This window comes from Dermacentor andersoni, chromosome 1 (assembly GCF_023375885.2).
Source record: "Dermacentor andersoni chromosome 1, qqDerAnde1_hic_scaffold, whole genome shotgun sequence".
Lineage (NCBI taxonomy): Eukaryota > Metazoa > Arthropoda > Arachnida > Ixodida > Ixodidae > Dermacentor > Dermacentor andersoni.
In genome coordinates, this window is record NC_092814.1 from 264532105 (window position 1) to 264559005 (window position 26901).

Sequence of the window (26901 nt, forward strand, 5' to 3'; positions counted from 1 at the left end):
AGTTCCCAAAGAAGGTGAAATTGGCAACAGCAAAATCTCTGTAAAGGTCTCTGTGATCTGAAAACGGTCTGTTGCACGTCAGTTTGTGCTGTTCCAAGTTTGCTTGTGTGCTGCACCTAAATGTAAATTCGTATTATAATATGAGTATGTATCCCATGTGTACTCAAGGCAAACTAAAAAATAAATGTGTGCTATTCCTCGCCTCCCCCCTCTTCACTGTTGTGTTTGTGGTATTTTTCAAATTCACAGGTTAGCAGTAGGGGTTTGCAAATATTCAACATGGTCCTCGAATCGAGTAGTGACTAGTATTTGGAAATGTTAATATTTTTTAAAATAACTTACGTTGTCAACTGTGCAAGATCAAACATGAAGTTTATTTATTTATTTATTCACAATACTGCCAGTCTGTTGCAAGACTAAAGCAGGAGGGCATTAGCATTACAATGCAATGAACACTGCATAACTATATTTTGACAGGCTGCATAAAAAACAGTACCTATTTTGAAATGGCAAATAACAATGCTAGTTGCGTGCAAACAGGAGAGCAGACCAATTTATGTGCCACAAAAGATACCCACACCTAGAAAGCAGCCAATTTTCTCTTTGCTGCGAAATAGAATAATACTAGAAAAAAAAGAAAGAAGAAAAAGACTAATTACTAAACATAGTTTCAATTTTCAAGGTGAAATCTTCCAAGGACTCTGTTAGTAATGGATGGGTCTAAACAATTCCATTCACTGAATGTCAGGGGAAAAAAGGAATGTTCGAAGTTATCGTTGTTATAAGCATATTCTCGTAGAGTGTATGAATGTTTGTTCGTGATTCTGCAAGAAAGATGTATTTGGACGCATCGATCTGGCTGAGCTTATGCAGGAGTTGGTGCAGAAACCTCAGATATGCCAGTTTTTCTCTTGCCTCGAGCATAGGTAGTCTGGAAGATGGTAAAAGGTTAGTGGGCGAGCCGGTTCGCTTGTACTTGTTATGAATAAACCCTTTTGTACCCGTTCAATTTTGGCTAAATTAGTGACAGTACATGGAAACCATACAGTGTTAGCATACTAAGATTCGGTGAACGAAAGTTGTTGAGGTTAAGAGCTTAGCATGTGTCGGTGCGAATGGTTGGCGCCTTTGTAGGAGAAACAGTTTACGCAGAGGCACTGCTGTGACATTGTTAATATGCATATCCCATCTCAGATCGGAAGTCGAGGTGACACCGAGAGATTTATGCTGCGTAACTCTTTGCAATGGTGTGTTGTTAATTATGTAGGTAAATTCGGATGGTTCTCTTTTTCTTGTTATCGTCATACAGAATGTTTTTGATATGTTGATAGACACTGCTTGCACCAGTGAGCTATCTTATCTAGAGAAAGATTTAGTGCTGAGGGGTCATCACGATTGTTAATTTCCCTGTAGACGATGCATTCATCTGCAAAAAGCTTAATTTTGCAGTTTATGTCAACCGTGATATCATTTAGAAAAATATTGGAGCAAAAACACTACGCATATTTTTAATCCCATCTATAATGACATAACATACTAGAGCTTGCTGTGTCACTCAGTCAGTCAGACTTTTCCTATTTATAGATGCAGCAGCTATCTCCTCTTAACAGATTAAATCAGAATACATTTAATTGGAGCATACTTTATACAATAGTGGCACCATCTGCCACGACATCTTGCGCAATTGAAAAAGTGAGTTTTCTTTTACTCTGCCGTTGTTAAAGACAACATGCATGTCTGGTTAGGACGACACACTCGGATAGTAATTGGTCCACAAAGTTACCTTTAAAACTGATAATGCGAAATTGTGTATGCTCTCAAGGTCCCTGAGTTTGCAAAAAATCTCCTTAGTTGTTCTTAATTCACCCTTTGTGCTTTTAATAAAGCATGCTTTACAATATGAACTGTAATGACAGATTTTCTATTTTGAATACCATATTAATGGTGAGAAGGCTGCACATTATTCATAAACTATTCAAAAAATATTTGATATTCAGTTTGCTTCTGGCACTATTAATTCATATTCGATTTGGTATCAAAAACAGCTGTTTGCACACCTCTAGTTGACAGGCATACATGTAAAAGAGGCACTACTGTTCCTACGATAAATACAGGCTCAAAATGTGTTTGCAGTTGTTGAATTTTCATGTACCTAACTTGGTCCCAGTGACAGCATTCAGTGGTGTTTTTTACCAGCAAGATTTGCATGTCAGCTTTTACTTTTTCTATTGTTAGAACTGAGCACCTATACAGCTCATTGGGCAATAATAGATGGTGCCATGACATAATAGCTACTAAAACAAAATTCCGATAGTAGCATGATATTTGGGCCTGAGCCACTATTTGCACACGAAGTGTAGGTTCAGTGTTACCAAAAACTGTAATTCTGCACATTGGGACATGTTCTTGGTCTATGAAACAGTATTTACCACTGTAGCTGTGCAGTCATTAATTGCTTTCTTATTTACAAGAATAAACAAACCTGCACCTGAGAGCCATGATCTTGTTCACATAACTTGAGAGTTTCAGATTATATTTTTTGTTGGATAAGGATACCTGTTAGTTGAAACTTGCTTAAAATGTGATGCAATATTTGGAAGCTCTGCATTCATGCATGATAAATGTTGTGGCATAATGAGTGAAACATCACCATTGTGGTTCTAATGTGCATGCATATTGCAACATTATTATAGGTGTGAAATGTGTCCAGCGACAGATTTCTTACTTTTTTTAGCAAGAAATTTCTGAATGTGCCTTGTATGAGTGCTGCTAGTTGTTAGCAGCAGTCAGATGCTTTGCCTGCCACGGCTTGTAGTCTTTCCACAGCTTTGGCCATGTGCCATTGCAAAACGGTGCCAGCTGTTCTCGATCCATCATCATGCTGGCCTCTGTTATCTGCATGGCCTCTATAATTAATTCATCACACCTGCCCAATCTCAAAGTCCGTATTCTATAAAGCATCTAGTTGGTACCCACCGCTGTGGCTTAGTGGCCATGGTGTTGTGCTTGGGGCTAAGCACGAGGCTGCGGGATCAAATCCCGGCCACAGCGGCTGCATTTAAATGGAGATGAAATGCAAAAACGCCTGTGTCCATTTGGGGCCATGTTAAAGATCCCCTGGTGGTCCAAATTAATCTGGAGTCCCGCACTACGGTCTGCCTCATAATCAAATTGTAGTTTTGGTACATAAAACCCCAGAATTCAATTCAATTCTAAGTGGTACATTATCTCATCAGTCATCATTGAGATTTCTCAGTTTTCAGTCCTGCCAAAGCCATTGCTTAGTGATAACATTTAGTTCCCCCACCAGGTTTGTGTATTGCAAATGGACAAATGTGTCTAGATGACGTGGGGATGATTTTGCCTGCAAATGATTGCATTGATGTCTGCCATTAAAACAGCTGGAAGTTATTTTTAAAAAAAAAGCCCTTGTGCTGTTCTTCCTGGAGGAGGTGCTCAGACCGCCAGCAAGATGATGTCATGTGCAATGGCACTTCCACATCACACACATGGTGCCTGCAGCGTGCAAATAGATAGCAGCGTGAACAGCTTGGGGTTCTCATGAAATGCAGATCAACCATGATTGCCCCTACCGATGTGCCAAGCTGCAAGAAAGGACATAAAAGAAGAAGGGAGGTGGGGGTTAGAAAATGAGGAGGAGGCAAGCTCTTGGCTCCAGTATGGGAAAAGGCAGGAGTGGAATGTTGCTTGCATGCATTTGCTGAGGCAATGAGAGAGAGCCTCTGCTGTGAAAAGATAGCTCGCCTTCTCATGCAACATTTATTTTGCTTCTGTCCTGGCTACTACTAAACCATATAAAAAAGACGTTTGCTTCATAATGCTCCCTGGGTGCCACTTTAGAACTTCTAGTGTTATGCTGGATGCCAGTAAACACAAAAAGTGGCAGGTGTTTCAGGAAGTTGAAGGAAAGAACAAGTGGCCTTTGAGCAAAATTGTAGGCCGCTTGCTGCATCTACAGGAACGATAGTTGGCAGGGAACAGAATCTGGGCCCTCATGCTCAGCTGCAGACCAACATAGTCCGTGAGCTATCATGGTGGGAATGTAATGTGTGAGAACACAGTCCATGCACCAGTACTGCACAAGCCATATTTAACTATAGTTTTCAGCTACAATACTGATTACACATGTTCAGGTTGCTATTATTAGTACACAAGGTGCGAAAGCATTTCTAATTTTATTGCATTACTACTGCAGCTTTGATAAGTGGAATAAACAGATGCTCAGGGTTTTCACATGCAGCAGTTGGCTACATCATGTCGGGGCCAATCATGTCGGGGCCAGAATTTCTCTTTTGAGAGGTGCACAACATGATTTTCTCATTTTCATTTGAGGTGCAAGAAGGTGGTATGGTATTGTTCATGTCTAAACCCCAGAATGTTGTCATGATAAGTGAAATGTTCTTTATTTGAATGGCTGTGATTGCCATGTTAAAGAGTTCAAGTATTTGTCAAGGGAGATGAATGGTGCACTTCAGAATATGGATGAACAAATGGATAACATAAACATGTTCTTATTGAAGGTATGTTTACTTTAGTTTTTCACACCTCAAGAAAGCTATGATCTTTTCTTGTTGAAATATGGAAATATACAATATTTGAACTTGCACAAGGATATTCAGACCCTTGATCAGCCTGAAATTTTAGTGTACACAGGCTGCTGGAAGCTAGGTGAGTAGAGTTGAAAGTACTTTCATGTGTGGCCTTGTTGCAGTGCGTTCTTTAGAAACAAGGTGCCTTGCTGATCACTTCAAATTGTGTTGCTGTTGTCAATGTTCACCCATAGAATTTTCCCTAGAAGGTAATCATGGGGAATGTCACTTGTGAGGATGCAAAAGGCAAGGAGTAGAGAAAGCTCCCCAAGGAGATAAGGCAATTAGGGTATGTTCTGTAATCATTGCCTTCTTCTACGACAATGTCTTGCTGTTTTAAGCTGCATTGGCTTTGAGTTCCTTTAGGGAGCTTCCAACACTTTGCAAATGCTTGAATTGTGTGTCCTGTGATGAATGCACTGAAAATGGCCAAGGAAGGCGCTGTGTATTCTATTTGCAAGGTGTCCCCCCACCCTTATATTTTTGACTGCAAGTGCAGTGAGTGTTGCTATGAAGAAAACTGCAACACATGCTCTCAGACTAATAGCCAGGGTCAGCCAGTTTGAACATCAGTTGGCACTCCTTGATAGTCTAAAAGGAGGACGGAAATATTTGGTGGTTAGCTGCAGCCCTCCAGCCCCCATTTAGAGCTGCCCTTGTGCTGCTTAAATGATAATGTTCACCTGTTAGAACGTATTGTAAAAAACTGCCATGCAGTGAGGTACAGTGTGTTCCTTTTATGCCTCGTTTCTTTTGGTTTCACATGTGACGTGATGCCAAGTAGAGCCCATTTCAGAGCCTATTATTTTGCAGCAGTGCTTTTTCCAATGCAATTTCCTTTTCTTGCTTCGTCAGTGATGAGAGCGACACTCTGCCTGCATTGTGAATGAGATCAGCCAGTCGTGAATGGTGGATGATAAAACTGGCACAAAATTGAGCGAAAGATATCGCTCCAAAATAGCGGCCCAGATTGTGTGTTATTAGTACCACAAAGGGTGCTGACATATTAGGTGGCAAGTTTTCCAACACTTTGTCATCCCTCCCCTTCCTCTATTTAACCATAGAGATATTTCGCATAACCCAGCTTCTCTTATTGAACTGCTTAATCCACTCTTTCCACATGAACATATGCATAAAGACATCAGCAGCTGACAGTCCACATTCTTGGCTTGCAGATTGCTATAGCTTTGATGAGTAGTTCATGTTCATTACCTTTGCACATCCATCTTTAGAGGCAGGTTATCATGATCATATATAAGCCTACTGTTGAAGAAGGTTTATAAAACAACATGCTGAAAGTATCCCAGATAATATAACACATGAGACTTCGAAATTGCATTGCTTGCTTGAGTGGCACCACTCATCCATTTTATGCAGAATAGGCAGGGTCAGGAAAAGAATTTGCAGATAGGCATAGCTTTGATTGGCAGGGGTATGAAATGTTTAAAATTCATTTATAAATTAAATTTATTTGCACAGGGGATTGGAAATTGACCATTTGGATGTTCACAGGGACCTCCCTTTACCGAAGTAGTGTGTTCATGCACAATGGTCAAAATTGTTTCAGAATCCCTTTAACGCAGTTTTCATTAATCAATGTGCTTTATTTATTACTTTCTGGAAGATGTCTCAATCTTCAGCCAGCAGTAATGCTGTTCATTCAGCCTGTGTATATTCTATTTGCTTTTCTTTCATATGTGTGCTAATAAGCTTTTTACTTTATCCTGTGAATATCTTGCTTCTTGTTCTTTTTATTATCTAATGTGCTCTGTTGCATTTCTAGCTCTTTCTTGTATGGCTATTAAACTGTCATGAACTTGTGTGACAAACTGAGACACACTTTTCCTTACTCACCATGACTAATGCATTTTGTTGGTCTGTCTTCTTGTTTATTTCCCAATGACACCGTAAGACAACTCCTACACGTACATGCTCTCAAATTTACAACGCTTGTGTTCGTTGTCAGTGTCACAACATAATTTTTCGTGTTGGGCCTAAGTTGCTATTTCTTCGTATTAAAACTGACAATTCTAGAATGAATAGTGGCCTTTATAGAAGTCAGTCACTTCCTTGGCAACGTAAGCCTAAACATGCTCATGGTATCCTTCATACAGTGACCAAATTTTAAACCCAGAGGTTTTATCGGAAAATTGCTCCCTACAAACGATGTAAATAGTGACACCAGCTGAAACTGCAATAGTTCTTATCCATTGCACTGCTGGCCTGCAAGTACAGTACTCGCGGAATGAAATTTGTCAATTTAGGGCTCACTAATGCCTGTATTTCCATTTCTACTGTATAGTTTGTGGGACATGTGCATAATTTTGGCTCGTACAATTAGATCAGAGTCTGCATCAGGTTTAGTGACGATATTCGTAGCGGCATGACATTGCACTCTAGAGTAATTGCATTTATGGGGCGTTTTACTTCTGTTTCATTATGCAAGTATAGTACTTATCAGTTGATAAGGGCATTGATACACGGCGGCCGCATTTTGATGGGGGTGAAATAAAAAATGCCCCTGTACTGTGCATTCGGTGCATGTTCAAGAACCCCAGGTGGTCAAAATTAATCCAGCACGCCTCATAATCAGATCATGGTTTTGGCATGTAAAACACCACAACATAAAAAAAGAAGGGGGGGGGGCATTGATAACTATGGTGGTGCATATGATGCTAGCCTAAAGAGTATGCTATTCAGCTTCCATGTACCATCCCTGCTAATGGCAGTAAATTTCTGCATGGAAAGTGACCGATGCAGTAAGAGTGCCTCTGCTCATTGCATTAAGTTTTGTACTTGCCACAATAAGCTTTTTCTTGAAGCTTTTTGTTGTATCACGAAGGCAAAACACCCAGCAGCGATTAACAACAAATTGGCTACAACTTTATTTGTTAGAATATGACCTTTTGCAATGAAACGTGTGCGGTTGTCATTGTTTGGCTGTGATGGCGCAGATGGTGCAGTACTTTTCTGTGTTCTTGTGGCAGGTGCCCGGAAAAAAGGCTTGAAAAGGCCCATCAAAGAAGAGCTGGTCTATTCAGAAATAATCTTCAGCTGTGCAAATGGTGGCCGGAAATACACATCCAAATCCACAGGAGCACGTCCCAACCAAAGGTTAATGGATTGCCGTTCTCTGTTTTTTACTATTCATAACCTGCTCAAAATTTTCAAATACTATGTGCAAGTTTACATTTACGTATATTTCCATACCAATTAAAACATTATAGAAATTCCGTATAGACTCGTATAAGGGCCGCTCTTTTTTTTTACAATTTTGATAAGGTGCGGCTCTTAAGTGGGACTGAACCAGTTGGTTCTGTACCGTCTAAGCACTGGTACTAGATGGCTCTAGATACTATGTGACGCTACTAGATGGCACTCATCATCTAGTAGTGGAAGTATGCAGTGTGCAAAAATTTGCCAATGCCCGTGCATGGCATCAGGACATTGAACACGATTGCTTGTCTCTTGGAATTTTTTTCCCCAAATTTTGGGCTGTCCAGTTGGGGTGCCGCCTTTGCAGGAGTCTATAAGGCAGTGTACTTAATTAAGCACACACCTGCCAAGTTTATGAATTTATCTCAGTTTACAGTTTTTCGGGCTGCAGCGGTGGCGTAGAGGTAGAACACCCGCCTCGCGTGCAAGAGGTCCGTGGTTCGAATCCCGGTGCCGCGCAATTTTCCACCGGATTAAAAAAAAAAAAAAAAAAAACGTGTTGATAAAATTGCATAAACAGGCCTGGAGTGTGGCCTGATGCCGGTGACCAGAACCGGTAACACACTCCCTCACCAGAGCAGGATTGGCCACCCTGGTGCAGTACTTGGCCACAACCTCCTATATGAACACAACAATTAAACCCCGGCCCTCAGTCCCCAGCAGCTGCGAAGCAACTGACCACGGCGGCGGTCAGACCTGCGACGCTGCAGAGGGTGCTAAGAATACCTGGCTCCGGACAGGCCGCCATTGGAATATGAACCTGGCAACGTTTAACGCAAGAACATTATCTAGTGAGGCGAGTCTAGCAGTGCTATTGGAAGAATTAGAGGGCAGCAAATGGGATATAATAGGGCTCAGTGAAGTTAGGAGGCCAAAAGAAGCATATACAGTGTTAAGGAGCGGGCACGTCCTGTGCTACCGGGGCTTAGCGGAGAGACGAGAACTAGGAGTCGGATTCCTGATTAATAAGAATATAGCTGGTAACATACAGGAATTCTATAGCATTAACGAGAGGGTGGCATGTCTTGTTGTGAAACTTAATAAGAGGTACAAAATGAAGGTTGTACAGGTCTACGCCCCTACATCCAGTCATGATGACCAGGAAGTCGAAAGCTTCTACGAAGACGTGGAATCGGCGATGGGTAGAGTGAAAACAAAATACACTATACTGATGGGCGATTTCAATGCCAAGGTAGGCAAGAAGCATGCTGGAGACAAGGCAGTGGGGGAATATGGCATAGGCACTAGGAATAGCAGGGGGGAGGTATTAGTAGAGTTTGCAGAACAGAATAATATGAGGATAATGAATACCTTCTTCCGCAAGCGGAATAACCGAAAGTGAACATGGAGGAGCCCGAACGGCGAGACTAGAAATGAAATAGATTTCATACTCTGTGCTAACCCTGGCATCATACAAGATGTGGACGTGCTCGGTAAGGTGCGCTGCAGTGACCACAGGATGGTAAGAACTCGAATTAGCCTAGACCTGAGGAGGGAACGGAGGAAACTGGTGCATAAGAAGCCGATCAATGAGTTAGCGCTAAGAGGGAAAATAGAGGAATTCCAGATCAAGCTACAGAACAGGTATTCGGCCTTAAGTCACGAAGAGGACCTTAGTGTTGAAGCAATGAACGACAATCTTGTGGGCATCATTAAGGAGTGTGCAATAGAAGTCGGTGGTAACTCGGTTAGACAGGATACCAGTAAGCTATCGCAGGAGACGAAAGATCTGATCAAGAAACGCCAATGTATGAAAGCCTCTAACCCTACAGCTAGAATAGAACTGGCAGAACTTTCGAAGTTAATCAACAAGCGTAAGACAGCTGACATAAGGAAGTATAACATGGATAGAATTGAACAAGCTCTCAGGAACGGAGGAAGCCTAAAGGCAGTGAAGAAGAAACTAGGAATTGGCAAGAATCAGATGTATGCGCTAAGAGACAAAGCCGGCAATATCATTACTAATATGGATGAGATAGTTCAAGTGGCTGAGGAGTTCTATAGAGATTTATACAGTACGAGTGGCACCCACGATGATAATGGAAGAGAGAATAATCTAGAGGAATTCGATGTCCCAGAAGTAACGCCGGAAGAAGTAAAGAAAGCCTTGGGAGCTATACAAAGGGGGAAGGCAGCTGGGGAGGATCAGGTAACAGCAGATTTGCTGAAGGATGGTGGGCAGATTGTTCTAGAAAAACTGGCCACCCTGTATACACAATGCCTCAAGACCTCGAGCGTACCGGAATCTTGGAAGAACGCTAACATAATCCTAATCCATAAGAAAGGCGACGCCAAAGACTTGAAAAATTATAGACCGATCAGCTTACTGTCCGTTGCCTACAAAGTATTTACTAAGGTAATTGCAAATAGAATCCGGAACACCTTAGACTTCCGTCAACCAAAGGACCAGGCAGGATTCCGTAAAGGCTACTCAACAATAGATCATATTCACACTATCAATCAGGTGATAGAGAAATGTGCGGAATATAACCAACCATTATATATAGCTTTCATTGATTACGAGAAAGCGTTTGATTCAGTCGAAACCTCAGCAGTCATGGAGGCATTGCGGAATCAGGGTGTAGACGAGCCGTATGTAAAAATACTGAAAGATATCTATAGCGGCTCCACAGCCACTGTACTCCTCCATAAAGAAAGCAACAAAATCCCAATAAAGAAAGGCGTCAGGCAGGGAGATACGATCTCTCCAATGCTATTCACAGCGTGTTTACAGGAGGTATTCAGAGACCTGGATTGGGAAGAATTGGGGATAAGAGTAAATGGCGAATACCTTAGTAACTTGCGCTTCGCTGATGATATTGCCTTGCTTAGTAACTCAGGGGACCAACTGCAATGCATGCTCACTGATCTGGAGAGGCAGAGCAGAAGGGTGGGACTAAAAATGAATCTGCAGAAAACTAAAGTAATGTTTAACAGTCTCGGAAGGGAACAGCAGTTTACGATAGGTAGCGAGGCACTGGAAGTGGTAAGAGAATACATCTACTTAGGACAGGTAGTGACTGCTGATCCAGATCATGAGAGTGAAATAATCAGAAGAATAAGAATGGGCTGGGGTGCGTTTGGCAGGCATTCGCAGATCATGAACAGCAGGTTGCCATTATCCCTCAAGAGAAAAGTGTATAACAGCTGTGTCTTACCAGTACTCACGTACGGGGCAGAAACCTGGAGGCTTACGAAAAGGGTTCTACTTAAATTGAGGACGACGCAACGAGCTATGGAAAGAAGAATGATAGGTGTAACGTTAAGGGATAAGAAAAGAGCAGATTGGGTGAGGGAACAAACGCGCGTTAATGACATCTTAGTTGAAATCAAGAAAAAGAAATGGGCATGGGCAGGACATGTAATGAGGAGGGAAGATAACCGATGGTCATTAAGGGTTACGGACTGGATTCTGAGGGAAGGGAAGCGTAGCAGGGGGCGACAGAAAGTTAGGTGGGCAGATGAGATTAGGAAGTTTGGAGGGTCAACATGGCCACAATTAGTACATGACCGGGGTAGTTGGAGAAGTATGGGAGAGGCCTTTGCCCTGCAGTGGGCGTAATCAGGCTGATGATGATGATGATGACAGTTTTTCTAATGCTTTGTCAAGCTTTATGAAAAATAAATTTTGTTTGCAAAAGTTTTTAGGTCTGCAGGATTGCAAAGAATGCATACGTCAAGAACTTGCATATTGTGACACATATTGAAATGCATATTGAACAAACAGAGATACTAAGTACTAGGAAACATTCAAGATGTAAACAGGTTGCCACGGTTCCACAGGAACACACTGATAATGCTGGGAATTCTACCAGTTCCTCACAGTAATCCTAAATGTGAATGGATATCCAGTAAAACAAGGCACAAAGGGAGTTTCAGGGAGTTTCGCTTGTCAATCTCTAACAATACCATGGAAGTGTTCTGTTAGGGAAGGACACCAGAGGCGTACTTGCTTTGAGCAAGTTCGTTCAGACAAGTTCCCGAAGAAGGTGAATTTGTAAACAGCAAAGTCACTGAAAACGTCACTGTGATATAAAAACAATGTGTTGCTTACCAGTCTGCTGTTCTTAGTTTGCTGCTGCTGGAATGCTGCATCTAAAGGTAAATTATCTCCCACATAGGGTTTGTGCTCAGGGCAAGCTTTTAAAAAAATAATATATGCTATGAGTAAGATTCTTTGTGCAGCCTGCTAACACCAGATGCCTTTGAAACAGTCTCATCGCTTAAGTGTCTCCTAAATGCTCATTACAGGACGTTCAAGATTGGCTGCACAGCCAGGATAAAGGTAGTGGCTTCTGCGGATGGCAACTACCTGGAAGTCAAGCTTCTGGATGATGTCCATAACCACCCTGTCAGTGAGGTCAGTGCTACAGACCGTTGAGGTGGTGTCTTACTGGCAAGAGCTTAGACCATGAGAAGCTGGGCACTTGAATGGGAAATGCAATCTTTATTTTGTCTTGTTTATTTACGTAAATGTTTTCAGACTCAGCTTTATTAAATGGCTGCTTTTTTGTTCGTTTATCTGGGTTTGCTTATTTTAAGTAAGGAGCTCAAGTAGTGAGTTTTTCATGTGTACAATCATTCAGTTGCATTTTTTTTTGTACTTTCATTATGAGAGGGTAAGTTTGGTGCTGTATACAGTTGAACCTCGTTATAGCAAAGTTGCATTGGACACGAAAATACCTTTGTTATATCCGATAATTGTTATAAGCATACACAGAGATATCGGCAAAAAAAGATTGCGATCAGGTCTGTGCGAAAGAAACGCCAGCGAGGTGAGGTGCCTCTGATGGGTGAGCAAAGGGTCTCCTGCGGATTTTGATGACCTGTAGACAATTTGCTGTGTCAGTACAAGGCATGGAAACAATAAATTACATACATGTGCTCTTCACCGCAAACACACAATTGTGTGATTGGTGTTATTGGATTATTGGATTGAGATTGGCATGTTGGCTTGCTGACTGCAGTCGAACCATTCCAAGCCGCTGGTGAAAATGTGCACGCTGCCGACAGACTTTCCGGACATGACGAGTGACAGAGGAGATTGCACTTGTGTCTGTACTGTGTACTGTGTTACGATAGCCTTCAGTCCAGCTCATGTATCTGATCTCACTCTCGATCACCAATATAATCTATGAGTGCAAACATGTTGTTGGTGAGCTTCCCACGACAAGTTTGAGCCAATATTTGAATCCTTGTATGCATCAATATCTTTTTACTAATTGTATTTTGTGATAAATTGTACCATATGCCCCCCCTCACCCTACACCTCTTCGTAGGCCTGTGAGGTCTTTCTAAATGCATAAATAAATAAACTTGTCACCAGCTACTGTGCCAACCACTGCTAGGCCTAACCAGTGGTGCTTCGTATGGAATTGGCAACCAAAGTTGCGGTTTCATGCCAGCCAACATGGCGGCAACATTGTCCGTCACGGCCTTGTTTGCAGTATTGCACTCCCAGTTCATGCCCGGAACACTACGCAACATACAAAATTTCGATTATTGCCATTATGCATTCATTCTAAGGGTATGTGGCAGTACCACAAGAATTGTGCAGGTCCAAAAAATCAGGCACCTGAAAAATCACTCGGCGACCATATTTGACATTTTTCGGTCACAATATATATGTTGAGGCATGTGCAAACAAACAGTTGCCTCATGATAACGGATACCGTGTCGAATCCCACATTTCCTATTTCGTTATAGCAGGACAATACTCCATTGAAATAACGTATGACCAAACAGATTTTATATTTTCTTTGTTACATCCAATAATTCATTATGTCCATGTTCATTATATTGAGGTTTGACTGTATCAGACTTATTTTACTTTTCTTTTTTTTTGAGAATATTCTTTTTTGTGCATTGTTTTGCCAATGACCTTGGTTGTTCTTATGAATGTTTATAGCAACATGTTTAATTTGCACTTACCTGAGTAGTGTTCTCACTTTGGAAAGAGTGAAATACCAATATAGGTGCTTGTTGAAGAAGACAGGGTGGTCATAATTAATCTGGAGCCCTCCCATGTGATGTCCCCTATAGGTCACTGCAGGCACGTAGCCAGGATATATATATATTATTTTCGACGGTCCCCGGCCGAAACATTGAAAATAAATTTGGTTATGTTGTTCAAAGTGCATTTCATCAAATATATACAGTCGCACCCACCTGTAACAATATTCAAGTGCCACAAAAATTTCATTGTTATAACGGATAATTGTTATACCCGGGTTGGATGCAAAAAATCAAAATAGGGGGATGGCACAGCTGTTGTGAGAAAACTATAATGGTGAGGAGGCCAGTGCCCCTCCCTACCACCTTCTTCCATGTGGCTGCTGGTTGCGTTCACTCGTTGAACTGTTGAACTCTGCTTCCTGCGAACTCTGAACTTTGTGTGCGAGCTCTGCTGTCGGCATTCAAGCATGGCACTGCTATAACAACTGGAAAGAGGAGTCACGGGCAGAAAGCAATATGTGAGCTCTGCCGAGGCATCACTTTGCTGGCCCCAAAGGGGGCCTTTTAAAAAATGCCAAGAAGGTTATTTGGGAACTTAAACTGCACTAGGGACGAGACACCAAAGTAGAAGTCTCCTGCTTTGGTGTTTCATCCCTAGCACAGTTTAAGTTCCTAAATAGTGTCTTACCAACTAGTCCACCAACACATTATCGTTGTGAGAAGGTTGCCGTGGCAGCCTGTCAGCTTGAGAAATCCAGAAGAAATGCTGGGGCGAGGTCGCCACAAGCATCTCGCCACCTGTGTACTTCTCACTGGCTTACACGAGAAAACGCCATGGCTATCCGTTGTGCTTGCATTACGCGAAGCTAGCCAACATCCTTCTCCAAGGCATCCAGATGCTCCACGTAGTATGGCGGAAGGTTCCTCATGAAAAGGAAGCCCTGGAGGGACTGAATCATCTGCTGGGCCTCGCGTGAGAACAACATTGAGGCAGCCTGCCTTACCACGCCATCGCTGCTGTCATCTCTATCCAGTGCAAGCACATTTGTGATGATCGCCTCGCCTCATTGGTTAGAAGCACTTAGTTTCTAAATCTGTAGCAGCGTGCTTTCTTTTCACGTGTCTATGGCGTGGACGTGCCAATTTGTGCGGCTGACATGTGATGGCCGTATCCTTGCTAATTGCCCAAACCTCTTCTGACTGAGGTACTCCTGCACTGGTCATAAATAATCTGTTTTGAGAGCCATTTTGACGAGGTTGTCGGCTTGTTCCTCATAATCACGCGAGCCGTGACCGGAGGGTGTCGCGGGGTGAACAGCCAATCACAACAGTGGAGTGAAGAAATTAAGAAATCCACAGGACTCAAGTTGGAATCGGTTGGCGCAGCACAGGGGCAGTTGGAGATCGGAGAGAGAGGCCTTCGTCCTGCAGTGGACTTAAAATAGGCTGATGATGATGATGATTCATGTTTAGGAGGGTGGAGCAGCGTAGAGCTGTGGGCACGGCCCATTCGTGTTTGGAGGGGTGGAAGGGTAATGGGTGAGATGCGCTTGAGGCTGGCGATGTGGAGACGGCTGGAAAATGAGCGTGCGGTGGCTGTTGGGGGTGACAGGCCATCGGGCAGTGGCTCGAATTTTTCTTTTTTCTTTTCAAGGATTTTGAATTTCAAAAATCAAAAATCAAATCAAAATCATGTTTATTTTTCCAAAGAACTTTGGAAGGAGGCCCGAACAAAAAGTGGAAGCTAGTCCACTTGACGGGGGTTCGGGCCCCCTTTTACAAGGCACAGCGAAGGTGACAAGTCGACAGATAAACAATAGAATCAATTATACATAACAAGATAATAACTAGTTTACAATAGCACAGGCGTACAAATGAGAGGAAAACAATCTTATCAACATATAAGTGAATTTTACATTTTCTTATAAAATTGTTATTCGACATGTACAAAAAAGCTGCGGAGCCTTGTTCTATTACTATTTTTTATCGTTAATGTCTGTTTGTGTAGATAATTGATTAGCATAGGAAGAGTACAGCGAAGCATTTGGTCCCCATAGGATGTTCTCGAAAATGGTATTTGCCAGGGTTCCGTGCTACGAGTGTCATGTATCGGCGTTCGAATTGTCAGGTCTGCAAGGGAAGCTAATAAATTTCCAGGATTGTTGATGCTTTGTTTATATCCTATCGCCAGATGATACGAGTAAAGATTGTGAGTAGAAACTAAATTAAAACGATGAAAAAGTGGTTTAGTATGAGCGTGGTAATCTGCATTGGCTATATGTCGAAGAGCTTTCTTTTGGAGTACGAATATGCGATTTAAGTTCGTTGTTGTGGTTCTCCCCCAGACAAGGATACAGTAATTAAGATGAGAAAGGAACAGAGCATTGTAAATTTTTTAGTTTAACCACTTGTGGTAAAAAGAATTGAAACTTTGCTAAAATACCAACAGACTTTGCAATACGGGTAATAACGTGATTGATGTGCAGATCCCAGGACATGTTTTTGTGAAAATGGACACCAAGTGCCTTAACAGAGTCGACAACTTCTACAATGTCATTACCGAGGAGAAGATTACCTTCTAGCACAGCACGTGATTGTTTGGGTGAAAACAGGATTGCCTTTGTTTTATTAACGTTTATCTCCAATGAATTTAGCTTGCTCCAGGAGTTCAATTTGTCAAGGCAATCGTTTATATCGAGGTGAAGTGTCGTAGTGTTAGAGTTTCGGACTCATTACCTTTCGACAAGGGAACACCGTTATAACCGATAATGCAGCATGGGGGCATTGTAGTAAGTAGGTTATTTCACCATAGAAAACATACAAAAGTCGACGATGCAGCAACTTCTCATTGTTATAACCAATATGTTGTTAAGACTGGTATCGTTATACGTGGGTTCAACTGTATATATTTATAATAATTATATTCATTTATTTATGACCAAAATGTAGTGGTACATGTCACAGACAGAACAAAAACCCTCTGATTGAAATTTAAATTAATTCGTGTGTATCTAACACCCAAATAATTCAAGCTATGTGTTTAGGGTGGCATAATGTTTTGCATGCCTCATAGTGGAATGCTAAATTCAATGTAGTCATTAAAAAATGCTCCATGCTCTCCTCTTGTATGTTTGATGTGCTTTTATATATCATGACATATATGCCATGCAGCTGATTACAAATTATACAGGGATGGAAGTGCTGCGCCATTTGTGCCAAACTGCGCCGTGAAGGAAATCCTGCTACATGCTGCGCAGTGTTGTCACTTATGGCAGGTATTACGCCAGGCCTGCACCGACCTGCATTTGCTCTGAATTGGGAACACATATATTGCACATGCGAGACGGTGCCGCGCTTGAAGCCACCCTTCTTCACGACTCACCCTCACACGCTTTCCATCACAGCTACAGCATATAGACCTAACCATGTTTGTAAATGGTATGCACTGTCAATGTATTCTATAGTATTATATCCCCTATACCGCCATCACGTAGGTTCCGTGCACGTTGACCACCCTTCTTGTGCTTTTTTTTTTTTTTTTGAGGGGGAGGTGCCGAAGCAACGATTTATTATGAGGCACGCAGTAGTGTGGAACTCCATATTAATTTTGACTACCTGAGCTTCTTTGACATGCACCCAATGCGCATTCTTGCATTTCGCCCCCACGATATACTGTACGGCTGAATGAGACGGTAGGCTTCACAAAGGGTTAATGGCAGATTTGGAATAAAAAGTTGCAGTTTCCCCTGCAAGGCGAATCATTGATTGTGATAGCAAATTAGTAGACAGCTATACGAAGCAAATATAGTAGTTCTATCAGCCATATAAACTTGTAAACATTTGCTTGCTAACTAAATTACCAATTATCATGGGACGCGCGCTCAGGTAAACATGAAAAAATCTCGCTTGATTACTGCGGAGACTCGTCGTTAAAACGCTGAAGTTCATTGATGAAGCATGGCAGCAGCAGCGAGTGAATTGACTTTCGCGCTGCCTTGCTTCAACGTGAACTAAGCGCTGAAAGCTCACCACTAGCACTAGTCCCCATTGCAGATCGCTTTCAAATAGGCTGCACCATACGCAGCAGCCGCCGGAGTAGAACCCCTCCTCCACTGGTGCCTTGTGCGTCGCGGAAGACGATGCGCTTCCTCCCTACTTTCCTCCCTAGCGCGCGCGAGATTGAGCCGCCATTGTCAGCTCACGCTCACACACTTTTACTCCCACATTCAGCATACTGTGCGCGGCGACGATGTTATCGCCCCTATCTTTATGCAGAACATCGCAGCAACGGCAGAAATGCACCTGGAGTGTCCATATAATCGCTATCGCAATAAAAACAGATTACGGTAGTTTTATGTCATACCATCCCAGGCTCTCTGGTTATGCGGTGACATGTATGGTGACCCAGAAATTATTTTACCTGGTTCTATTGGGCTGCATAATTTCAGAAAATTTTCTGCTATCATGAGCATCGGTGCAGGAATATATAGTTCAATAGTAGTGCCACCAGCGTTTTCAGTTTCACAGGAAAGCATGTGCCATGCTGCCGCTCGCCTCACTCTTCTATATTTTAGTATGCTATAGCTGGAAAGCGCGCTTATGCTACGCGCTTCGTGTTGGTTTAGTCTGTGTTTCGTCATTGTTTCGATGTGCCCTTCGATGTTCCATTATTGCACCAAAATTCTGATTGGCCTGCGCCAAACTGCTCCAAAATGCAATTTTACTCCAAAACGCTCCAAAATGACTTTGGGCAGTCCCAACCCTGCACCAAGCTTCCAGTTCGAAATCACAGTTACACCACATCATGCTTTATGACTTCTGTTCTAGCCTGACAGTAGTGCAATCTCATAATTGCTTACATCAGATATTTGCACGCAAAGCTAGTTTGATCATTTTCGCTGTGGTAAGCACAGTATTTGAAACAAACATCATTCTGAATGCCCCGCTAAAGCTGACGCAATAGACTTCTGTTATCTCAACTCTAGTTAATTCAATTTTTGCTTAATTTAATTGCAACTGAGGTTCTCAGTCAGCATCCATGCATTTCTATGGGCCAAAATTTCATTTATTTTAATCTTGAAATTGGGCATGAGATGTTGTGGTCCATAGCACAGTTTTCTTAAAAAATTACTGGAAGGAACTCTTGCGCTGGTGTACAATATGGAAGCTGCGAGTGTGGCGGTTGAGCCAGCAAGGTAATGATGGCCAGTACATGAATTTGCCTAAACTTTGCCCTTCTGGCTTCAAACAGCCCTGCGACTTTGCAAATGGATCATCTTCAAAAAATGTTGCTTTATAAATGCAATAATTTGCAATTATTATGCGTGTACCCAGAGATCTATTGCTTTCTCACATTTAAAAGACTATGATTGCTTGGCAATTTAAAAAGATAAAGCATGATAAATAATGCCACCAGGGCGTCTGAAGCCACAAGCACAAAGGTTAGACAAATCCATGTACTAGCATGGTATCTGAATGATTGCAGCACTAGAATTCCCTCTAGTAATTTTTGTGGCATTCTAGGGTCCTTAAATAGTAATAAAAACTATCTGAAAGTGATGGCAATGGACATGAAGTGTAAATAAGTTTTCATTCTTTGAAGGTAAACTCCACTGGTTTCATCTTTCTGATTGCCAGAATTGGAGGCATGTTAATTAAAAAAAAAAATTAGAAGGGTGCCGTTTTTCTTTTTTTTGAAACCTATAAAAACTGGGTGCACTTCTAATTGATTAAATTCTACCAAACGAAGCAGTAGTGTGTCTGGATGTTGTTTTTTTATGCATCTTCTTTTAATTTGACCTGCTGGATAATTCAGTCAATTCTATGGGTCCTGTCAAGTTCACATCAAAAGTCAACTGTATTATAAACCAGTCCCTGGCCATATGTAAAATAACAATAGGATTTGTCTACCGTGATTTGATTCTAATTTAGACACCTGCACATATATGGCATAATGACCTGCTAGCTTGTTTGGTTGTTTGCCTCGCCACGAAGGATGGCTGCTGTAGAATGTAGTGGGAAAATATGGGTGAATTAAATGGAGCAATTCGTTGAAAGTTTCTTTGACTCCTCAGTTGAATATTGGCATGTAAGCGTGCAGAAAAACTTGCATGTAATTTTTCTTTGTGAGTAATTTCTGTTGTGTCATCATGTTGCAACCTGTGGTAAACCTGATGAAGTCTATGTGCTGGAATATAAATAAATAACCAGGTGAGCACTGTGGCCTAAAAGAGGGCTAGAAAAAATTGGAATTTAAGAGGTTGCTGAATTTGTTGGCAGGCCTGTTTCCGGCAGCTACCAAAGCAGCGACGATTGGCAGCTGATGACCTGCTTGAAGCCAAGAAGCTTCTCACGTTTGAGTCAGATGAAGAAGCCATTCAGAATTTTCTTGTCAGCACAGGCAAGGTATGTCTTTCTTTTTTTTCATTATCACCTTCATTTTTCTCCATAATTTCATCCACCTTATTTCTTGGTGACATCACTTTATGGGACACCATGACCAAACATCGAATCAGCTTAGGCTATCAAATTACCCTTCCAGAAATTTCTTCAATGCTTGTACTGTTCCAAGCAATGACCTATTTGTGGACCTCAGTGTTAAACTATTCAAAGTGCCTTTAGTGAGCGAGGTGATAGGTTAGTACACATCACCCATCACTTCGTTTCTATGCCATTGGCGAGTGAACAGTGCATTTAATTCACGTTTATTCTTCCAGAAAACACCCTGGAAATGGATATGGGCTGAAAGCTGAATCAACAGCCTTGGCTTGGCCCATAAACCTCTACAAGGCAGTTGTGCAGAATCAGACATGAATGTACACATTTAAAAACACTGAACACTTTACAATTACAGACAATGCAAACAGTGCACCAGTTCAGAAATACCATTTCCATATCTGAAACTATTGTAGCTATACAAAAAATAGACTTTTGAAGGTTTAGGTTCTTAACTTGAAAATAGTTTTTTATAGTGATCCTTTGTGTATGCCGAGGGGACTAAGACCATGTAACATATATTCTTTATATGTTGTTTGTTTTTCTGCAGTAAACCTCTGTTCACAGTCAGTGCCATGCGGTGTCCCTTTATTTTTCTTAGTTGTCTTTAGTAGCTCCGTCGCGCCCAAATCACGTTTGCACAGCTAATATAGAAATGGAGGAAGACAGTGCACTGCATGCTCAACCGTTTTAAATTTTTTGCTGTAGGTGGTGTCCGCGACTGGTGCCACAGTGGCCGCTTGCTGTAATATGATTGTCTATCTGCGAAGTCCTACCACCACTGACCACTATGAAAAGAGACGAGTCAGAAAAACAGAAGTCAATAAAAAGCAATTAGTATTCAGTCTAAAAAATATTGGCACATGCTCTTGGGAAGGTAAAGCCAACCCATCAGGCATATCAGTTCTTTATGGAGGATAATAAAAAGTTGGCTTAAGCACATACTACCGGGGGGCAATGACTCATATGGTATGCTTCGACCATAAGACGCACAGTGAAGGCAAAATGAACGGCTAACTAGCATATTTGCCCAGTTCTATGCATATTTATTTCACACTAATGATAATCTTCCTGTTTTTATAGGTGTGAAATTACGGGCTCAAACATGGATGTTTGAGTGCAATGAAATTAAGAATGTTGCGAGTTTGGCATGTAAAGTGTGCTACTTGATTTTAGGGGAATGCTGACAAAGTATTGCAATGAACTGTAAATCTGGTTAGGAATTATAGCATACTCCTAATAGGAGTAGTCATTATAGGTCACTCACTTGAGTGGTTCTTTGACATCTCTTCCATGCTGCAGCTCATGCAGCTTCCAGATCACAATCAGTTCAAATACTATAGTGAACTGATTAATCTACGATTTGGTTATAAGGCTTATTTAATTAACTGTCAGTAAGCTTAAGCACACGAGAATTGGTTAAAAAAAGGTTATCTCACTGTATGATACCCAGGTGGTGCTGCTGCGTGATCTGCGGAACATGGGCATCTCTGGCAGCTCCCAGCCAAATAACCAGCAGACGCAAGTAGAGCACACTCAACAGCAGGGCAATGCTTTGGATGCCTTAGTGCTTGAAGTCCAAGGTGCAGGGGGTGCTCTTGATGTTCTTGCCACAGAGGACAACGCACTGGTGGGCGTGTTCTACCAAGACCACTTCATGCGCGAAGCCTACCAAAGCTACCCAGAGGTGGGTCTCACGTGCAATATCAACAAGGTTTTGGAATAATTGAAGTTGCCATTGATTAGTGCATGCAATTAACATGCACTAAATGGTGGAGCAACCAAATATAGTAACTAGTGCTCCTGTGACCTAACGTAATAGGGGGGCACGAAAGCATGCATATCAAAGTGAAAGTCTTTCTCTAATGGTCCACTTTGATTAAGACCCCTAATTTTGGGGTTTACAGGCCAAACTAGACGTACGCTTGCCAGTGCGTGAAAGCTTGCGCCCATGTGCCTTGCGTTTGCTGCATCTCGTAAGTAATGGCGGTTTGAAGCTATAAGACGCACGCCAGCGTGTGTCCACTTGGCTCACATTTTCGCATTGGTAGACATTGTTTCGTATTTTCGCGAGGCAGCCAGAGCACTGGTACCTATCTCAAGAAGGTAGACAGATTTAGAATAGCAATTGTCGCCTTACGTACTGTTAGATATGGAGCTGTTTCCTGTGCCTACTTCGAGTTCCCCAGACCACATCGAATCGCAGAACATTCCAGAGGAGCGCTCGAGCAAACAAGTTGAAGGTCACAAGTTCACGTGCAAACAAGTTCGTACGCCGCCGGTAGCTATTCTCTGCTTGACTCTTCCAGAAAACGAGGGGATAGCCCGGCACTGTTGAAAGTAAAGTGGGTGCCAAACCAAGACGGCGATATTGTGCCGGGACGGCCTGACGGCAGTAATGCGCCGTGACAACCGGACGGCTGTGATGTACCGGGAAGGCCCAAGCGTCCCCCTTCTTCGCCTTTGAAGAAGGCATTTGCCACCACAGCGGGGCCGTACCACCGGGAGCAGGTGAGCCCTCGGACAATGCAGCCCAATCGTCCCCCTTCTCCACCTTTGAAGAGAGCATTGCACCACAGCAAGGCAAGACCGCGGGGAGCCGCCGGGTGTGACATCACCACACGGGTGCCTACCATTGGCCGAAGGTGGCGTCATCTGAGCGGGCTCTCCCATTGGCCGAACATGACGCGACTTCCAGTGCTCGAAGGGTTTAAAAGAAGCATTCCAGAGAGACCAGAGCATTCCCTGATTCACCTCTCTCGAACTTCTTGCCGCGGGCTGCAGCGTCCGAGTTGCTGCCGGTCCGTAATTACTGTACGACTGTTACTTGACTCTCACCTCTCTGTATATAATGTAAAATAAATCCCCCAAGTTTTGTTTCATCCCGAAGTCCGTCCTTCAACCCCTACATCTGGTTGGCAGCGGTGAGATCGCCTCCGAATGCAACAGATGGTGGCAGCGCTACGGATCAACCTTCGTCGAGAGAGATCCTAAGGAACCGGGAAGAGCGAAGAAGAGAGAGCCTTCGTCGAAAGAGGTCCGAAGAAACTGGGAGTAGCGAAGAAGAGCGAGCCTTCGACCCAGGGAGTCCGGAGGAAGCGGGAACAGCGGACAAATGAACCGGATGGCAGGGTGCTGCAACCGTAAGTGAGCGCGTGGTTTTTTTCCTTTTGATTCGCCAGACTCAAATGTTGTGTGTTCATTTTGATAGTTCTGGGAATCGGGAATTTGTTGCATTGTGTGTTTGCACAAATTAATTAAGGAAAACAGTTCTAACCACCTGTCGGGGCAGCTGCCATGGATCTTAGAAGGTTAGCGAGGTTAGACTTGTTGTTGGTGTGCGACGATTTGGGAGTTGAGGCGGACGAACGGATGAAAACGCCAGCTATCATAAAGGCAATTCAAGATAGTGGCAATGATGATAAAAGCATTGAGCTTGCTTGGGAAGTGATACAGGAACCACGGGAGCGTGAGCGTCGTGAACGTGAGCGTGAGCGTCGTGAACGTAAGAGTGAGCGTAAGCGTGAAGAACGCGAGAATGAACGGAAGCGTGAGCTTCAAGAACTTACTCTTAGCTGTGAGCGTCACGAACGTGAGAATGAACGCGAACGTGAGTATCAGGAACGTAAGCGTGAGCGTGAGCAAAAGTATGAGAGAGAGAAGGCAGCACTGATCAAAGAGATACAGTATTGTGATCAGTTAAAGGGACACTAAAGGTTACCAGAAAGTCAAGTTAAAGTGGTAGAGCAATGTTCTAGAACGTCTAAGGCGTCAATATAATCGCGAACAGAGCTTTAGTAACCGAGAAATTGAGGTAAATGCATGACACGATTTGAGACCCCCCAGCGACATTCCGGTACTAACCCGATGACGAAAGCACTCCTCATAATTTGTGTTACTAATAATCAACTACTCGTATTAAAAATATAATTTCATTCGATTATAAGACGGAAGAAAATGCTACTTGTCTACGTCTATTCGATTCTAAGAAAAAATAACATTTTGACGTTACCCTACAGTAGTATGAGTGGTCGAAAGGTTTCGTTTTCGCTCGACTCTGCGCCGCGCACGCTTTGGAGTTTCAATAGTTTCGTTATCGCGTCGTGCTGTGCAGGTTCTGCTGGCTCGCGAAACTTTCATTTGGAACAAGCAGCGAGAATGCCACGTCCATGTGATGTCGTGGGAAGCCCTCGTTGCTTTCCCGCTCCGGAGAGCCGGTGTCGAGGCCGCCGTCGTAGTACGCAACGACGCCGGCAGCGCGAGCCCTCAGCAGCAGGTCGCGCTCGTCAGTGCTCAAATCGCTGAAGTTGAGCCCAGCATCGCGAGTCAATCTGTCGTTGTCAGGGTCCATTGCGACGAGCGTCGAAGTTTGCGTCATAGAATGAAGTACCAGCTCATGGTCGCGCGTTTCTCCTTCCGCTAGCCACCATAGTCCCGCTTTCGCTCTGCTGTCGGCTCTGTCTTGGCTCTGTTTCTGGCCGCGCGCTTGCGTTTTGCGCAGAAAAGCCGTAGCGCCGTCTGCGGACGCCGTTCTACTCACCGATGGCGCAACGTCACTATGAGACCATGATGTCAGTACTCCTCGATCGGAGGGCGGGTGATTTGAACTGCGCTAGAGGTACGCGGACGCTTCAGAACGCATTTTCTCTTAAAATAAGTCTCTCCTTGGCACGAAACAAGCGTTTCGAGGTTTTTGGGATGGTATTTCAACAGTCCACGTTGACTTAATAGTAACCTTTAGTGTCCCTTTAATGGCACAGAGACAACGGCTGTCTGAGAATTCTGTAGGTAGTACAGAGCGAAAGAATGAGGCAGCATCGAGCGGATTTTCGCCAAAAGCCGACGAGAAGAGTAGTGCCTGTGAGATTGGCTGCAGATTCATAAGTGAAGGGAAAAGGCTAGCTGCTAACGATGCCTTAGTGGCAACAGAGGCCGTTAAAGGCCGCAAGGAGAGCGACGAGGTGCTGTGCCAACAGATGACTGTAGAGACAGCTAGGCCAGCTGCGAACAAATTGGCACAGTTACCGCTCGTGTGCGTCGCTTGTAATGTTAGCGAGGTTGCTAGCGAAGAAAAGGGTACTGCTGACCCGACAGACGCGAGCACCCATGTAGAGCCAGATCTGCGTGCAGAAGTGAAGTGCGAACTGAGCGATGCAGTTGAGAGTAGTTCTCGGGATGGCGAGCTCCGTAGTTCACGAGAGAACAACTGCATTGTTCAGGGATCGGTGCGGCTCTCCGCCAGTCTAGATAGCCTAGATAGGGATGATTCCGTTGTTAATCATTCGGACTGTGCGCGTGAGACAGCGATCGATACCCACGGGCTGTGTGCCGATGCACAGCGTGAGCTGGGCAATGCAGTAGAGGGCAGTTCGCAAGAGTGCGAGTTGCATAACTCGAGTAAAGCCTGCTGCATTGTTCCAGAGTCGGTTGGGCTGTCCGCCAGTCGAGGCAAAGTGAGAGTAGATTTAAATGTAAATCACTCAGACTGTGCGGGTAAGAGACCGATCCGGGCCGACGAAATGTGTACCGGCCAGCACGAGGCACGAGAAGGCGACATGAAAGTGAGTGCAAAGAGAAAGCGCCGTAAAAAGAAGCGCGGTAAAGACCGAAAGACGGTAACTAATGTAGCGCCGCCAAAGATGGCGAGAGACCCAAGAGGGCAGGGCGCGAGGAAAAAGGTGCGGTCGTCACTGACGATGTTGACACATCGTTCGAGCCACCGGTCAAAAGGAGACCGAGAAGCATGTTCTGCACGGACGCGGACAAAGGGCACGGGGCTGTTAAACTCCTCGTCGTTCCGTAGTTCTTTTTATAGCTCAGCGTGCAGTACGAAGAAGCGCAAGGTGGCAAGACGAGACCAGGTGGGGAGTAGCGACGTGGTCAATCGAGTTTGTGAGGAAAGGGGGGCGCCAGGACGCAAATTGGCAGGAGACCGTAACGTCTTGGGGGAGCTGATAGTGAGTCAGCCCTTTTGTTGTTCCTCGGCAGCCAGAGTAGCTTTCAAACCGCGACCACCTCGGGTACGACTCAAAGTATGAGTCAGACGTAAGCGTTTGGAAAGGCAGGCCGAGAGCCCTTCCGTAGAAATGAAGTGTGTTGTTTTTTATTTTGAGCATCGGAAAGTTTTCACGATTTGAGACTAGGATTTCTTTCAATATGTAAGGTTTGAGCTTTGTTTGTGTTTTCGTTTGAGAAGCTCGGAGAATTGAAAGATGAGGTTTGTGTAAACATGTAGTCTCGCGAGTGTTAGTTAATGAGTAAATAGGCTTTCTTTTTGTGTGTGTGAGTAACCTGAGGGTCAAGGTTATTGTTGAAAGGCCTATCGTAACGCGCGTGTGTTTTAGTGAACCTTCTTTTTTTTTATAAGCGTTTTTTTATTTTCTAAGGTTAACCGCGCAGGTTATCAGTGAGTGCATCATTTGCACTGAGAAGCGTTCTTAGTTCCATTGGCACGTGTCCTGTGTGGACGGAAGGAAGCAGATTTATGACTGGGTTGCTCGTGTGTTGAGGGCAGCCGTATTCTGACTTCTCTGATAAGTATGCGTGGAACGAGTTATTAAAAGACGCATTATTTTAAGGGTTCTGCGGAGTGTGTAAATACCGCAAGTTTAATTGTTCGTTTAAG

General features: G+C 43.4%; 1 protein-coding gene across 1 annotated transcript in view; it reads left to right on the forward strand.

Moving 5' to 3' along the window:
* Positions 1–26901, forward strand: part of LOC126548197 (uncharacterized) — a 62083-nt gene that overhangs the window by 3944 nt on the left and 31238 nt on the right. Inside the window, exons 2-5 of the mRNA XM_050196338.3 lie at positions 7598–7724; positions 12078–12186; positions 20061–20186; positions 21730–21963. Of these exons, the coding sequence (XP_050052295.1) occupies positions 7598–7724; positions 12078–12186; positions 20061–20186; positions 21730–21963 (596 nt within the window). The remainder of the gene's footprint in view (positions 1–7597; positions 7725–12077; positions 12187–20060; positions 20187–21729; positions 21964–26901) is intronic.